Here is a 17,062-nt window from a genome sequence, read left to right on the forward strand (position 1 = left end):
GGGCGCGGGCGGTGCTGAGGCGGTGCTGAGGCGGTGCTGGGCCGGCGGGGCCCGCGTCGCGCTCGCCATGGGGCTGCTGTCGGAACTGGCCCGCGGGCTGGTGAGGGGAGCCGATCGGCTCTCCCCCTTCACCAGCAAGCGCGGCCCCCGCAGCTACAACAAGGGCCGAGGCGCCAAGAAGCTGGGCGTGCTCACCTCCAACAAGAAGTTCATTCTCCTCCGCGAGATGGTGCCCTGCTTCGTGGTCCCCGACCTGCGCGACTTCAAGCTCAAACCCTACGTGTCCTACCGCGCCCCCGAGGGCTCCGAGCCGCCCCCCACGGCCAAGGCGCTCTTCGACCAGCTGGTGGCCCCCCGCATCCAGAAAGATGTGAAGGAAGGGGTGTATGACCCCAACAACCTGGAGAAGTACGGCTTCGAGCCCACGCAGGAGGGCAAGCTCTTCCAGCTCTTCCCCAAGAACTACGTGCGGTAGGGAGCGAGCAGCGAGGATCCTGGGTGCAGGTTGGGTGATGCGCAACAGCAATGCTCTTCCAGGTCTTTCCCAAGAACTACGTGCGGTTGGGAGCAAGCAGTGAAGATCCTGAGTGCAGGTTGGGTCATACACACAGCAGTGCTCTTCCCCAAGAACTACATGCAGCAGGGAACAAGCAGCAAGTATCCTGGGTGCAGGTCAGGTTGTGCACAATGGCAATGGTCTTCCAGGTATAGTGCAAGCAAGCTCTTCCCCAAGAACTACATGCGGTACAGAGCAAGCAGTGAAGATCCTGAGTGTAGGTTGTGTCGCACACAGTGGCAATGCTTCTCCAAGCACACTGCAAGCAAGATCTTCCAGGTATTTGCCAAGAACTACGTGTGGTAGGGAGCAAGTAGTAAGGATCTTCGGTGCAGGTCAGGTCATGCACAACACCAATGCTCTTCCAAGGACACTGCAAGCAAGATCTTCCAGCTCTTCTCCAAGAACTACGTGCAGTAGAGAGCAAGCAGTGAAGATCCTGGGTGCAGGTCAGGTTGCACACAACGACAATGCTCTACCAAGCACACTGCAAGCAAGATCTTCCAGCTCTTCCCCAACAATGACATGCAGTAAGAAGCAAGCAGTGAAGATCCTGGGTGCAGGTTGGGTCACAAACAACCTGCACCAGAAGGCGTACTTGGAAGAGCATCGCCATTTTGCATGACCCAACCTGCACCAGAAGGCACTTGGAAGAGCATTGCCATTTTACCCAACCCAACCTTCACCAGAAGGTGCACTAAGAAGAGCGTCGCTGTTGTGCAAGACTCAGCCTGCACCGGCAACTATGGAAAAGCTTCTATCACAGGCTGTTAGAAGCAAATCCTTCCATTTGGTTTCCCAGGCATATCATGTTGTGTAAGCATGCCGGTGTCCTGCTTTCAGACCAGGGTAATTAGCAGGAGATGGTTTCTCTCCAAACCATTCTGGGAAGGGATTGCTATCTTCTGTGAACAAGAGGATGAGCCTTGGCTCCTTGTGAAGTCTAGAGTTACCTGCTGAAACGTCATTCTGGGAAGGAATTGCTGTCTACTGGGAACAGAAGATGACTCTTAGCTCCTTGGGAAGCCTGGAGCTGCCTGGTTGTGGAGAGCAAGCCAAATGTCAGAGCACTTCCACCAACTGCAGGCAAAGAGGGAACGTTTTGATGGATTTATTTACTCTGATGCATTTACCACCAGCCTCGATGAACTGTTTCATCAAACCAGGAATGAGAGCTCCAACAGGCAAAGCCAAGCCCACACCCTGAACTACAAGAACTGCAGCTCCCACTGTCTCAGTTTTTCCCAGCTTTCCCAAGCCTTAAAGCTCCTCTTTCTCTTGGAGTAAATTAAGATACAGTTAATTGGTGCATTCAATCTGTTCCTCAGCCATGCAGCTGCTTGAGTTTGCAAAGGAATTGTTTAAATTCAAAATATATCTCAAGAATTGTTATTTTTGGGCATATATTCCAAGAGCCATGTCTTGCTGTTCATTAAATTGATACAAGTGCCATTTACCTAGATGGTTGTGTATGACTTCGTTTAAACTGCTAAATTCTAAATGTCTTTGGAAATAACGTGTTTTCTCTGACACAAGCGTGCTGGAGTCTTTGAGAAAATGATTCTTCACTACAGTTCTGTGTCTGGAGTTTCTGTCAGGGGGTTTGCATTTGGTTTTCCAAACATGAAGTACAACAAAGCTTAAACTTCTAGAGAATTAAATCAAATTAAATGGTTTTTGGAAAAAGAAAACACGTTTACGGTGTGCTTGTGTGAGTGAACAGCCTGTAATGAAATCCGACAGATAAAAAAATCCCTAATTCCAGAGCTGGAGAGGGTTGTGGAGGTGGGGAGGGGACAGGGTGCTGTCTTCCATGGCCATGTGCTGTAGAAGCTGTGAGCACACTTTGGCGCCAGGGTTCAAGAACCACATGGGCAGTGCAGGTGAGGGAAGGTCCAGGTTTTTCTAGTTAAGCCTAATTTGCATTTTCACTTTATTTTTCTGCTCACTAGAGTAATGGTTACACAAAAGTGGTTGCTTCATGCCTTCAGCCTGGCTCCTGCTGCCAGTGGAGGTGGTGCTGTGCCCATTTCTTTCAGGTATCACCTTTGGCTCCACCTTGTGCTTTCCAGAACACACACTCTGGAGGGGGTGGACAGGGGAATGCAGCGCTGGAGAGCAGGAGGTCCTCCATCCTTTGATGCCCAGGGCAGTGGTGGGGTCTCCATCCCTGTAGGGGTCAAAAAGCGTGTGGCTGTGGCACTTTGGGATAAGAATTAGTAGGCATTGGGGTGTTTGGCTGACAGTTGGACTAGATGAGCTTAGAGGTCTTTTCCAACCTCAGTGATTCTATGAAACAAGTCGCCTGCCATACTTTCCCCATGTGAAGGCAAGCAAGTTACAGTAGGAGACTTTTTATTGCTCTGGGCAAAGCAGGACAAGTGTAGTACCTGTAATAAGTGCCCGTTCTGGTGGCGTTCTGTGGCACCACTCCAGCTTCTCTAACCTTAGGCTGTGTCCTCAGTCTCACAGGGCAATAAAAAAGCATTACAACCTTTCAAGACAAGAGTTGTAAGCTGTGTCACTACAGGATACTCCCTTGGTGATGAAATTGGATTGTCTGCTCCGACTCCCAAAGAACATCCACCACCACCAAACACCCTCAGAGAGACAAAGCCATGCCGAGACAAGGCAAGAGGTCTGCGACAGCCTGTTAAAAATCAACATGACCTAGAAGGATAAATCACTTATATTGATTTTATTTTAGAAACATCCAAAAATAGGGTGTTTTTTTAACAAAAGCTCTTGTTCACAATACGAATATGAACCTTAGTGTAACAGCGCTCAAGAACATCTTCTAAAATACATGTTCACCCTTGAAAAAGGAGTTTCAAAGCAGTAAAACTCTGATCTGCTGTACCTCATTTAGATGCAGCACTATTACAGCCACATACCTGTTGCTGGTGTTTCTTTCCCTCCAAGCAACCAATTCATTAGGACCCACAAACCACGCGAGCTAGAAGTTACTTCCCTAATTTAAGCTGGTTTTTTTGTGTCTGGGAAGATAATGGAGAGAGTGCTCCAGAAACAGCGTTTTGCTGCTATTTCACAGTGAAAAAAGAAAGCTAACAGAGCAACCATGAGAAATCCTGCAGCCATTCCTGGAGGTAGTTAGGGCAATGCTGTGAAGATTTTGGTTTCTGTACTTACTTAAAAGATGTCAGGAAACACTGCGTGTATTTTTTGGAGGTTTTGTCCTTAAAGCTGTTCACCTTTATAAAACGGAAAGATCTTGGCTTTGGCCCTCAACGCGTGTCAATGTGGAGAGCAGGAAAGAGGAGTCTGATACCATGGGGCTGAGGTCAGCAGTACAGCACAGTAGGGCTCACTAAAGGGGTTGTGCTAAACAGTTTGTGCTTGGTTTGGAGAGTGGTGAAGTGAGATGGCAACCAGGTGAGGGGTCTGATGGAAAATTCAGCTGTACAGATGTGCACCAGAACCCTTCCAAGAAAGGCCCTGCTCGAAACAAAACTTCCCATCGCTGAACATACCGGTCAGTTTAGATTCCCCTCTCAAAACTGATGTGTCCTTAATGAAGATGCACTGTCAGTACCTGCTCTGTCTTTAAGCAACAGCTCAAGGTACAGACCGGTTTACAGACCACACCACAAGCTACGCACACAGCTAAGCCTCTACTCGAGGGCTTTTCCAGGCAGCTCAGGAAAGTTCCTATAGTGTAGTTTGTCTGCACGTAGCAGCGCAAACAGGTTTGGTTTGTAATGGAAAGAGAACAGGCTTTGCAGATCAATCGTGCAAATGCAAACCAGCCTTGAAGGGTTTCAAATAAGGTACAAAAAAACAGCCTTCACAAGGAAGGCTCTCCTACATGGAACTTAGAACAAGTACAGTAAGGGAAAACAAAACAAAGGTGTCTGTGCTTGACTACACCTCGCAAAGCAAAGGCTTTCCTCAGTGCTGAAAACAAAACACCAGTAATTCCATCCGTATCAGCCTAAAGACTCACAAGCTCAAACAACAATAGTACTGGAAAAGCCCAACAGAAATGAGGCAAGGCATAAGCTCAGCTGTAGCTCTTGGTACAGGAGTTTTCTCACCCCTCTCCCTTGGGACCAGTCAGTGCAAACTATCAACTGCTCCTTCTGATGGAGATGCAGAACTTGGTGTCTCCAAGCTCATCTCCCACTTCCAGACATGGAGGATATTGTCATAGAAAGAACAAGTTGCTACAATGCTCGTTTCTTTTGGGCTATCTAGGGACCTGGCTGAATTGCCGCTTTTATCCAGGCCCATTCTGTTGGGTCTCTGAGCTCCTGACTCAGAACTGCTGGCTGACTTGGGATCTGCCCCTCGGCCAGGGCTCCCATTGAGATCCGAGCTCCCAGGGCCACTATTCTGGCCAGGACCCCCAGAGAGCTTACGGCCCCCCTCTGCTCTGGGAGGCAAGGCAGGGCTATCACTCTCTTCATCCAGTATCACATCAAATGTAGCTGTAGGAGACTCGTAAATTATCTTCAGGTTTTGGATCTGCAAATTCAGTCTCTCATCTCCTTCCTCTGATCTTCCCACAGGCTCCTCCAAAGACTGGCAGGCAGTGGCAGAGTCCTGCGCTGGGGTCAAGGAATCCCTCGGACAGAGCCTTGACCAGTCAGCCCCGTAGGCCAAGGAATTGTGCAAGACATAGGATGACAGGATGACACATTCCTCCATGTTTTCCGCTTAAAAAAAAATAGATATAGGAAATAAGCCAAACTCAAGTTGTGAAACGGTTCCTTGCAGACCACTCAAAGGCATTCCAGTATTGGCTGTGTCCCACAGGAATAGTTCTCCAGCTACTGCCTCCTTCACGAGAAACCTACGAGAAATGAGATTCTACCTCTCCTGATAGTTTTTCAGCCTCCTCTCATTAGCTTTGATTTTCCTTGATTCAGTAAGCAGACAGGGGTTATCCTGCATGAGGTTTAAGAGCCTTATTACTCAAAATCCCTAAAAAAGCTCAAGAAAGCCCAGACAGATCACCCAACGATCACTACTCAGCCATAACTAAAGCCAGTACAATGGCCAGGCCAGGTTCTCGCTATTAAACTGCAGACATGTTCTTCCCATGAACCCTCAGAGCCAAATGCTTTAATATTAAATGGACATCAGGTACCTCCCTGCCCTACACAGGAGAAATGTTATCCTCATTCTGCAAGCTGTGGATTCGCCCAAGGCCTGGAGAAGCCCAGGAAGGCAACCATTTTGTGCAAGATTGTATTTGTAATGCAAATGAAAAACAGCTTTTAATCATGTAAATACCTTCTGATTCACACGGAGGGCTTATTCGTGTTATTCTAGATGAACCAGACTGCACAGCCCTTCCTGCCTGAGGCAATACCCAATTCATCAGCAGGTCAGCGACTTCTGCTGGCAGCAAAGCACCACCTGACACTCAGAAGAACCTCTTTGAACCAGGATGAATACAAACTAGAATCGCTGTGTCAACAGGTAATGCCTCCACACCAAACCAAACAGGCTTTCTTTCCAGTAAAAGAAGTAATGAGGGATTTACCCATGAATAACGACAGTGCCTTTGCATAACCGATCAGACCAGCACTGAGCATAGGTCTGGGAAAACCACAAGAGTTACCTCAAGTTGGAATAAAAGTCTATGACTATTAACATCTAGATCTTTCTAGCAAGCACAGAGCTGGAGTTTCCCCATTAAGCTGGGGGTAGGAAAGGAGAGCAGTCCCAAAGCATCTCCGTTCCCCTGAACACTCACCCAAGCTGCCACGGCAGTCAAGGATTTTGAACCCGCTCTGCATGCAGGCTGCTAACAGCACGAAATCGCAGGTTGGATGCCACTTCAGCCTCCAAACTCCTCCTTCAACATGGGTGTCTGCCAGCGGCTGCTTCATGTTCCGAGTGTCCCACAGCAGCACATGCTCGTCATAGCTGGAGACACATCACAAGTAAATACACAAACAGCAGCAAAGCTGCTTCAGTGCAACAAAGAAAATCAGGAAAGATGGCATGCCCTTCGCCATGCTGAATTTCTGAAGAGACCACACCTCGAGCAGCAGCAGCGCATGTGAAATAACAGGGGAGGCTGGTTGCATTAGAGAGGAGCAGCCAGAAGGGATTTACCTGCCAGTAGCCAGAAGATTCTCCCGGTGGGGACTGCACTGAATGCTGCACACACCCATTGAGTGTCTGCAAAAGAGGAACACACGGAAGAGGGAACACACAGAAGTGAGAAATGTGGGAAGGGACTCTTCTTTGAATTTCAAGGATTCTAGGTCCACAAGACTGCATCGAGGTATCTCGGGAAAGGAGAGTAAGGTGAACTCAAATTTCAATCCCGTGAAACACATCTAAAGAGTCCAACAGCCCTTCCGGGGCAAAACTTCTACTCAAAGCCTTTCAGCACAAGTACTTTCTAGTAATATTTCCACCACAAACTGCTGTTCAGAGCCTGTAAGAATATCAGCACAACTCCATTCCCAGGAGACTTCACTCCCAACAGTAATGTTTCCATAGCAATAACTCCAGGGTATTTTAAGGTAACAAATAAAATTTCACTCAAGAGTCACGTATATCATTTTAGTCATACTCTAAAAGATAAGTTATACCACCAGAAAAGAGAGATTACTTCACATGAGGGGACAGCAGAGAATCAAATATTGACTAAAACAATTCCGTAGCAAGATATCCAAATCTAACACACACAGAAATCCCCAAAAGAAGTGTCAATCAAGATGCTTCACCATCCTCATGTGTGGAAGTGAGCTGTTGGTCTGTCTTGCCAAAGGATCCAGAGAAAGTTTCAGCCTGAAGCTGTCTTGATGCAAATAATCTGACAGCTGTCTCCACTTCCCAGGGGAGGCAGCAGGACTGCACTGTCGCTGCGCATCCCTAAATCCAGTGGCTTGGGAAGGGGCAGGGTAGCACACACGATAGCCACAGCCACAGTGTGCTTACCTCCTGCTGGTGAAGACGGGAGCCTCTGGGCTGCACCTGGTGTCCCAGCCCTTCAGCAGGCTGTCATCCCCTCCTGCAAAGACAGAATGTTCTTGCCCTCAGAACCCTCCAAAAAACCAGCATGGGGCACCAAGGCAGTTATTAAAGCAGAGCTGGTGCTCCTCAGCCCAAGGATCGCATTGCATTTTAACGGGCAGATCAGACAGCGCTTGCAGCTCATAGTACTCAGCATTACGGAAAAGACGTGCATAAACAATATCGTCACCTTGCCAAGCAAAAACAAATCAGAAGACACAACGCCTGGCCTCTGGGAGCTCTCCATCTCTCTTTTGCACACCACAGGAGACCATTGTCTTTTTTGCCAGTAGCCAGCCAAAGTTTAAAAGACACAGCTCCTCCTCATTAACTCCAGGTACTTCCCACAATCAAGAAACGTTTTACCTCTAGCAGAGGCCCCAGCTCCTACAGGAGGTGCGATGAAACTTTGTACCCAACCCTGGAAAGTAAAATCCCAGGGGACACCCATTCCTAAACAAGGTTCTCCCTCCCCGACACCCCTAAATGACATCACTGGTCCTTACAGACCTGAATACACAATGTTGGTGTCCCAGTAATTAAAAGCAGCAATCCAGGCCTCAAATTTGTGAGCTTCCCACTGGTTCAGGACATGCACAGAAGGAGCAGATTCATCTATGGAGAAGAGATTCAGCTTCCCCACGGAATCACTGCTGATCACTCTCAAAGGACGGCCACTGCAGTGGAACACAGAGAAAACATCAGCCATTACTGAAAGTCGCGTCCTATGAAGCTGCTAGAGTGAAAAACAGCAGCCAAAGTACAGACAGGTAATGTAACAAGATCCACTGTGTGACTGATTCAACTGGACGCTGACAGAAGCCAGTTCTGCAGTGGGAGGAATGCACACATTCACAATTCTTTTCAACGCATCCCACCCCATCTAAAATCAACCATTCCAATGATCCACATTCCCTGATCTCACGGAGGAGCAAGCCACTCGCACACACATGAGGGAAAGCAAGACAGCCATGGGTCTTTCTCCTAGATGTATAACTGACTGCTCAGATGCTTGATATTCCATCAATAAACAAATCCCCTGTGAAGAGGGACGTTTTTTCCTTCAAGTCAGACTGATAAAGACTCCTCAGAGTCTCTTCTGGAGCATGAAGAAACATTTTATTTCCCTACTACCCCAGACATCTGAAGTGCTGGCTGATCCTGACCTCTCCTACTCCATTCCTGCGGCACAGCCCAGCTGCAGTTTTAGGACATGACGTTCTTGCAGAAATGGCCAAACTTTTGCAGCTCACAGGTTTTCTGACATTCCCAGGCATGAACCAGGAATGTTCCGTGTGCTTCCCTGCAGCTGTGAGTACCAATTTGGTGGCTCAGGGCTTCTTTCCATCTCTGCACTCTGTGCCAGTCATTAAACCGTACTGAATCTCCCCAGTTTCCACACAAGACATACGGGGTCACATTCTTCCTACAGAGACGCGACAGCTGTGCATCCAGCTTCTAAGCAGGGGGGTTTGACTCTCAAATGACAACAGTGACAGCTTTTAAAGGAACTTTTCATCACAGCAACAATCATTTATCTTGAAGAGCAGAGACAAGGGGAAAAAGTAATGTAAGGAAGAAGAAAGTATAACTGGGAATTCTACATATTCATTGAACAGCATGCACAGAAACAGCTAAAATGAACAAGAGCTACTAAATATTCCCCCTACAGCATGAAGCAGGTGGCTGCCCGATGCCCTCAGTTTCCAGTCTCATACCAAAGGTACCACTCTGTTTAACTTACAGCAAACACAGACCCTTCTCCTTTCAAGGTACAACTAACTGATGTTATTTCATGTAGTGATGCCACTTCTGAAAACAAATATATGAGCATTTGAAAGAAAGAGCCACTTCCAAACCAATTCTCTCCCATTTCTCACGAACACGTTTGAACTTCCCACACATGCTGTTATTGTAGTTCTTAAGCAGAACTTCACACTAAACTTTCAGCCGTTCTAAGAGCAGAGCTGGAATCAGTGGTTCCATCTGCATCCCATTCTGGCCCTTCCTTTCAGCAAAGGCAATGGCAGATGTGCTCCTGGCTTGCCTGCAGCCATTCATCGCAGCACAACCACTAAGCTGTTGCTGATTTAATCTCTGTTGCGGTGACCACACTGTGCGTTCTTGTTCCTTTATTACCGTTGCCCTGGTAATAGTCACTTCTGGAGAGGTGCAGAGAGACAGACAGGACCAAGAAAGCCTTAAACTACTTCACAAAAAGCCACCAAAGGTACATTCATCAAAGTGAACTGAATAAAGAGGCTGAAAACTCACACACACAACTGCCTCCAATGGCAGCCTTTACCTCCCCTCCTCACCATTGCTCTCGTCCCGTGGACCAGTCTAAAGACAAGGCCAAACACTGTGCGCCAAGATCAACCCTGAAGCACGGCTCCAACATGCAGCTGTTCTTCTACTGGAAGGAAAAGGAATGGGTTAAGACTGGGAAGACAGCAGGTACATAGCAACATGTGTCCTCCTTACTCCCAGAGCAGCTGCTTCCCAGAGACTGAAGAGCAGAGCAGGGTCTCACACTAAAGCAGATGAAACGTCCCACAGCAACATACAATAGTTTAGCACCAGCTGAAGGGCAAACACACCCACCAAAGGTCCCTCTACCCAGCTGTTTCCCACCTCCCACCAAAACTCCCTTTAACTTTGCTTCATCTCAGTGAGTGATAAAGGGCCAGAGCACGGATGACCTGACAGCTGAATTCCCTAATACACTGGCTTCCACTTTCTTTCTTTGCTCTGTAGAAATGGCTCTCTATTACTCTTTCTTTTCCAAAGGAAAGACACCCCTCTCCAAAAGCCTTCCCTGCTTTTTAACAACTTTGCATCTTAAGCTGTGTTTGCCTTGAGTTTGTACTTCCCAGTGACAGTTTTCTGCTCCTCTCACACCGCTCACCTCCCACACTCTGCAGTCGGCAGAGCCTAGTCGGTCCCTCAGGTGCCATGGAATTTGGGAAACATTAGCAGAAGACAAAAGAATTGTCTAAAAAGCTAAACATGCTGATGAAGCCAAGGAAACCATACAGCTGTCCTGCAGGTACACCACTAATAAATATAGAGATGTATCAAATCAGAATTAAAACCAGCTTCAACAGCAGGAGGCATTACACCCACTTACCTCACTTCCAGTCAGGTGGCAAAACTCCACAGCACCTGCGGAATTTGCAATGCCAACCATGGGATGTTCTGCAACAGGAACGTGGCACCTAAAAGATGAAGTTAAACAAGGCTCGAATGTCCATCTCTCTTGCATTTAAGGAGAGCAAAGTCGTAACTTTTATTCCAGGATGCATGAGAAGGTACTTGACAAAAAAAAAAGGACGAGATGAAATAGCCTCAAGTTGCACCAGGGGAGGTTTAAACTGGATATTAGGAAAAATTTCTTCACAGAAAGGGTTCTCAGGCACTGGAAGAAGCTGCCCAGGGAGGTGGTGGAGTCACCATCCCTGGAGGTATTTACAAGACAGGTAGACGAGGTGCTGAGAGATATGGGTTAGTAGTGGACAGGTATGGTTGGGCTTGATGATCTCAAAGGTCTTTTCCAACTAAACAATTCTATGGTTCAAAAAAATCTCACGAAGAAAATCTAAAGCTCCTCAGATTCCCACAAACCTGCATAGAAGGGATTATACAGAGGGGAAATCTAGTCTGTATTATTACATGGACAAAGGAGGTCCACACTTACTGACCCACTGTACATATTTAAGCAGAGGAGTGTAAAGGAGCAGCTTTTGCTCAGGGAAGCAAACTGAGAACACTTCCTTGTGGGAGCTAGGGATGGTTCAGCTGGCAAACATCGCTATTGCTGCCACACCAGCAGCCAGAGAAGGACCCCAAAGGAACAGCCCCGTAGCTGTAAGCTCCAGGCCTCGGCAGGCCAGCATTACCATTTGATGTCCAGGATGGCAGCAGTGTCAATCCTTTGGATTTCAGTCAGTGGGCTGTAAGGCTGCTCCTCATTGTAGTGGTACAGGTAGAGGCGCCCTGTCCGGTCACAGACCCCATTGCTTCCTTGGGAGTCAGTCTGCATTAAAAATTGGGAAGAACAGAGCAGGCTTAGCAGCAATTCCACCTGCACAGACCTCTGCCCACTCTAAATCTTGCCAGGAGTGGTGGGCAGGACCTCCTGCTTTTCAAGTCCCTCCCTTGAGGTATTAAAACTGCCACGGCGCCCTCAGAGCCAGCCAGCCTGACCCATTCTGCCCCATGCACTGCGGCCACCTCTAGCCAGATGATGGGATCAGGGCTGGCAGTGGGGCTGAAGGTGAGGGCAGGGACTGAGGCAGCTGAGGTGGCTCTGAAGGGCAGGCAACAACCTCCAGGCTTGGCTGTGGTGGTGGCAGGAGCTGAGGTGGCTGCAAAGGATGGGCAACAACCTTGGGGTTTGGCTGAGGTGCTGGCAAGGGCTGAGGCACCTTGAAGGGCAGAAAACAGCCCAGGCATCGCTGAGAGGGCCGGTGGTGACCTTGGGGCCCAGATGAGGTGGCCAAGGGTGACCCCACACCTGCTGAGCACCATGAAGGGCAGGAACCACCCCAAGCCCAGCTGAGGCTGCTGAGAACGACCGCAACCCTGGCCAAAGCTGCTGAAAGCAACCCCAACCCCAGCTGGAGCTGCTGAGAGCAAACCCAACCCTGTCTGAGGCTGCTAGGGGTGACCTCAAAACTGCTGAGACACCAGAAAGGGCAGGAACCACCCTGAGCCTACTGAAAGGGACCCCAACGCTGGCTGGGAGAAACGACAATCCCAGATGAAGCTGCTGAGAGTGACCCCAACCCTGGCTGAGGCTGCCAGAGGTGACCGCAAAAGTGCTGAGGCACCACAATGGGCAGGAACCACACTGAAGCTGAGAAGGACCCCAACCTCAGCTGAAGCTCCTGAGAAAGACCCCAGTCCTGTCTGAGGCTGCTAGAGGCAACCCCAAAAGTGCTGAGGCACCACGATGGGCAGGAACCACCCCCACCCTGTCTGAGGCTGATGAAAAGGACCCCAATCCTGGCTAAGAGCGACCCCAACCCAGGCCGAGAATAACCCAAACCCTGTCTGAAGCTGCTAAGGGCAACCCTGAAAGTGCTGAGGCACCACGATGGGCAGGAACCACACTGAAGCTGCTGAGAAGGAACCGAACCCCGGCTGAAACTGCTGAGAGAGATCCCAACCCTGTCTGAGACTGCTGAGAGTGACCCCAACCCTGGCTGAGGCTGCTAGAGGTGACCCCAAAAGTGCTGAGGCACCACGACAGGCAGAACCACACTGAAGCTGCTGAGAGAGACCCCAACCCTGTCTGAAGCTGCTGAGAACGACACCAACCTTTCCAAGGGCAACCCGAGCCCCGACTGAAGCTGCTAAGAGTGACCCCAAAATGCTGAGGCACCACGATGGGCAGGAACCACTCCTACCCTGTCTGAGGCTGCTGAAAGGGACCCCAACCCAGGCTGAGAGTGACTCCAACCCTTTCTGAAGCTGCTGAGAGATCCCAACCCTGTCCAAGGGCAAACTCCAGCCCCGACTGCAGCTGCTGAGAGTGACCTCAACCCTGGCTGAGGCTGCTAGAGGTGACCCCAAAATGCTGAGGCACTACAATGGGGCAGGAACCACCCTGACCCTGTCTGAGGCTGCTGAAAGAAACCCCAACCCAAGGTGAAGCTGCCGAGAGCGACCCCAACTCGGGCCGAGGCACCACAACGGGCAGGAACCACCCTAAGTCTGCCTCAGGCTGCTGAAAGGGACCCCAACTCTGGCTGAGGCTGCTGAGAAGGACCCCAACGCCATCGAGGCTGCTGAGAGCACCCCCAACCCTGTCTGAAGCTGCTCGGGGGGACCCCAAAACTGTTGAAGCACCCCGATGGTCAGGAACCCCCCTGAGCCTGGCTGAGGCTGCCGAAAGGGACCCCAGCCCCGTCTGAAGGTGCTCGAGGCGCCCCCAGCCCTGCCCGAGGCTGCCGAGCGCGGCCCCGGCCCCGGCCCGGCCCCCCCGCGCTCTCACGGGCCGCAGGCGGTAGGTGCCGCAGAGCAGCAGGCGCTGCCATCCCTCCACCGGGCACCATTCCACGGCATCGGCGCTGAGCTCCGTGTCCACCACCTGCAGCGGCCGGCACCGCGCCGCCATGGCGGAACCGCGGGCAGCGGGCGGGGCCGGGCGCCTCCCACCGGATCCGGTTGACTCCGAGCCCCATCCAGCCTGGCCTTGAACAGGGATGGGGCGGCAGGGCTGGGAGGCGGCCGACCCGCAGAGGAGAACATTTCTGCCCCATATCTCATCTCAATCTGCCCCCTTTCAGCTCAAAATTCATCCTGTCCCTGCACTCCCTGATCCAGAGCGCCTCCCCAGCTTTCCTGGAGCCCCTTTCAGTACTGGAAGCTGCTCTAAGGTCTTCCCAGAGCCTTCTCTTCTCCAGGCTGAACAACCCCAACTCTTTCAGCCTGTTCTCGTATGCATCTGGAGTCTTGTGTCCAGTTCGGGAATCTTCAATATAAGAAAGAGGTGGAGCTGTTGGAACGGGTCCAGAGGAGGCTACAAAGATGATCCGAGGACAGGCTGAGAGAGTTGGGCTTGTTCAGCCTGGAGAAGGCTCTGAGGAGACCTTATAGAGACCTTCCAGTACCTGGAGGGGGTACAAGAAAGCTGGGGAGGGGCTGTTTCCAAAGGCTTGTGGTGATAGGATGAGGGGCAATGGGTATAAACTGGAGAGGGGCAGATTAGACTGGATATAAGGAGGAATTTCTTCACGATGAGAGTGGTGAGGCACTGGCACAGGTTGCCCAGGGAAGCTGTGGCTGCCCCATCCCTGGAGGTGTTCAAGGCCATGGGCAGCCTGATCCAGTGGGAGGTGTCCCTGCCCATGGCAGGGGGTTGGAACTGGATGGGCTTTGGTCCCTTCCAACCCAACCCATTCTATGATTCTTAGAGCCTGTCCTCGTATCCCTCTCCCCCTCTCTCCTCCAGAGCAGAGACATGGCTGAAGCTGGGCCTTGGCAGGGCTCCCCTTCCCTGCACAAGCCTTTTCCCTTCCCTCGCAGTGCTTTCCCAGATGGAACTGCATGCCCAGAATGCAGCACGCAGCCACTTTATCCCACAGTACTCGTCTGTGCTCTCCATCCACCCCTTCAGCCTGGGTTGCTGTCATGTCCCAAGCAGGAATTCCTACAGGACTGTGTTTCACCACCCAAAGGTCTCATTGCAGAGTGAAACCATCATATTAGGGCTCTTTCAGTGTTTTCCCGTAAGCAACAGTGCATTAATTGACACTGAATTTCACCCGCCACTCTGTCTCTCGTAAGATCCTTCTGCAATTCCTCATTCACTCTTTATTACATTATTATTACACTGAATAACCTCTACAGTGGATGTTGTCACCTTCCTGATTCATTACTTTTTCCCAATTACTTTTTCAATACATTGAGCACCCAGCTGTTCCCTTCCCTCCACCAAAAAAAACTTCCTTTAACCCTTCCTTTCCAACAGTTGTCTGTCTACGTGATGACATTCCCCTTTTCCCATAGAAGCTTTTTGTCTTTTTTGAGCAAATTCAAGATCAAGAGCAGACTGTGCCAACCAAATTCCTTTATTTCCAGCTCACTGACACCACTAAAACAATTCCCAATATTTATCCATTGATGCTGCATCCATGGATTTGCTGAGCTCAAGTGCCATATTCACGTGGCTATCGTTTGCCACATCTGCACTGAAACTCATTCCAGCAGTTGTTGTCACATTTGCTATGGGTAGAGAGAGGTTACCAGTTGGTAGCTCAGCTTATTCATCCTAGAGCTCACTGGGAGCTTGTAGGTGGCACCATCTGGTCCTGGGGACTTGTCACTGCTCATTTCGTCTGACCTTTAATCGCTTCTGGAAGCACTTCAGTTTGAAACAAATTTTCTGTTGAGCTCCTCATATGGAAGTACTCATGTGAACTCCCTCAGCTCTTTCACAGCAAACACTTAGGCAAACAATTTCCTTGTTTTTTTCTGCTGGAACTTCATCTTTAGGTCATACCTTCTCCGTTACCATGCATCACATCTGACTCCAGCAGTCCTGATTTTTTCAAAATGATTTGTGTGAGCTTCATGACTCGAATGTTCTTCATATTCCTTTTCCTGGCACTGTTTTAGGGTTTGGAGTTTTTCTGTTTGCTTGCCTTTTTTTCCACCTGCCAAATGTTATTCTTTCAATCTTCTACTTTCGGACACAAGTTCAGTTTATAAAAGATCTCTTCCTACCCTACAAGCATTCCCCACGCTGCTGTTAATCACACCAAGCTCCTTTTCTACTCTCTTAATGTAGCTTTTATATGTGATGCACATTTGCTGCTGGTCCCAATGTGCTGTCTTGCATCATCTCCACGCCACTGCAAGTGTTTAAACTGCCCCTTTTACCTTCACCAGTTTCATTTAAAATTACACCACCACCATGGAGAAAACTTGAAAGTACAATCCCATGGGGGCATTAAAGCCTCAACCATCAAAAGGGAAACACTGAGCCCTGCAAGATTTTCTATTTCAGATTGCGTGTTAAGTGAGCCATGGTTTTTATCTACTGGAATTGTGACTTTGGAATGACTGGGATTGGTAATACCACCCTGCTGTGATAGCAGGGATTAAGTGGGGGAAGCACCAGGCTTTCATGGTGCATTTACACGAGGTGTGCACCCATTACAGCAGCCTCGGTAACGCTGCAGGTTCCCAACGTGAGCTGCAACTATGACAGAACTCTTTCTCCAGACTTTCCCAAAGGGTCTAGAAGCCCATGGGGTCCCTCCTAGAACTGGCTTCCATCAGTCAGGTGTTCACCCAGTCCTGGGGACGCAAGATCTACCAGTGTAACTGCCAGCAGGCACCGTTGGCCCAGACACCCCCCTCAGCTGCACAAGATGCCCCGTGCATTCTCAAGGATGTAGCAGCGCAGCTGGTGGCAAAGCCACACCAGCAGGACTGCACTGGCCTGAACAGCCAAATTCTGTCTCCCAAAAGCACACGAATCCACAGATCCTCAAGCAGCTTGCCAGGCATCACAGCTTAGAGACAGACTGCTGTGCAACAGGCTGTGGAGGTGCTGAATGCCCTGATTCTAAGCCACTGCACTGATTTTCTCTCTCCATACTCTCCATAGCCCAAGCAAGTGTTTTGGAACTCCCAAACAGATGTTCCTGGCTAGGAAACCTGACTCATTAAGCTTTGCTTAGGTCCACAGGTGAATTAAGGGTGTGTACAGAGTACTCTAGTCTTCAGAGAACCAAGGAATAAAAGATAGATGCAGGCTTTTTACCTCCCTGCAGGAACATTAGATGGAGTGTATCTGCATCAGGGTGAGTCCTTGAACAGTCGGTTCATTTAGAGCAGGCCTGTGCAGTACAAGTGTTCTGCATAGTTGCCCATAGGAGGACATCCACGTCAGCCTGCCTCAAGAGGGGAAAGGAGGTCCTTCACAAAACCATGCAGGCTGTACGGAGCAGAGCTGCCACACTCATGCGTAACCGGCTCTTTTCTGCACTCCCCACA

The 17,062-nt window shown here is 49.7% G+C and overlaps 2 protein-coding genes across 2 annotated transcripts; one reads left to right on the forward strand and one right to left on the reverse strand.

Annotated features, from left to right (window-relative positions):
- The first annotated feature begins 6 nt into the window (after positions 1–6).
- MRPL41 (mitochondrial ribosomal protein L41) lies at positions 7–2,216 on the forward strand. The gene has a single exon (XM_054083894.1). The coding sequence runs from the start codon at positions 68–70 to the stop codon at positions 473–475; it is 408 nt and encodes a 135-aa protein (XP_053939869.1). The 5' UTR covers positions 7–67; the 3' UTR covers positions 476–2,216.
- Positions 2,217–3,260: 1,044 nt separating this feature from the next.
- On the reverse strand, positions 3,261–13,694 carry DPH7 (diphthamide biosynthesis 7). Its single transcript, XM_054084094.1, has 9 exons — positions 13,551–13,694; positions 11,452–11,588; positions 10,683–10,770; positions 9,871–9,965; positions 8,063–8,229; positions 7,478–7,550; positions 6,644–6,709; positions 6,279–6,451; positions 3,261–5,232 (listed from the first exon to the last, which is right to left on the reverse strand). Exons 1-9 carry the CDS (start codon positions 13,671–13,673, stop codon positions 4,631–4,633), a joined length of 1,524 nt encoding a protein of 507 aa, XP_053940069.1. The 5' UTR covers positions 13,674–13,694; the 3' UTR covers positions 3,261–4,630.
- Positions 13,695–17,062: the final 3,368 nt, after the last annotated feature.

Source organism: Cuculus canorus, chromosome 19, assembly GCF_017976375.1.
Source record: "Cuculus canorus isolate bCucCan1 chromosome 19, bCucCan1.pri, whole genome shotgun sequence".
Lineage (NCBI taxonomy): Eukaryota > Metazoa > Chordata > Aves > Cuculiformes > Cuculidae > Cuculus > Cuculus canorus.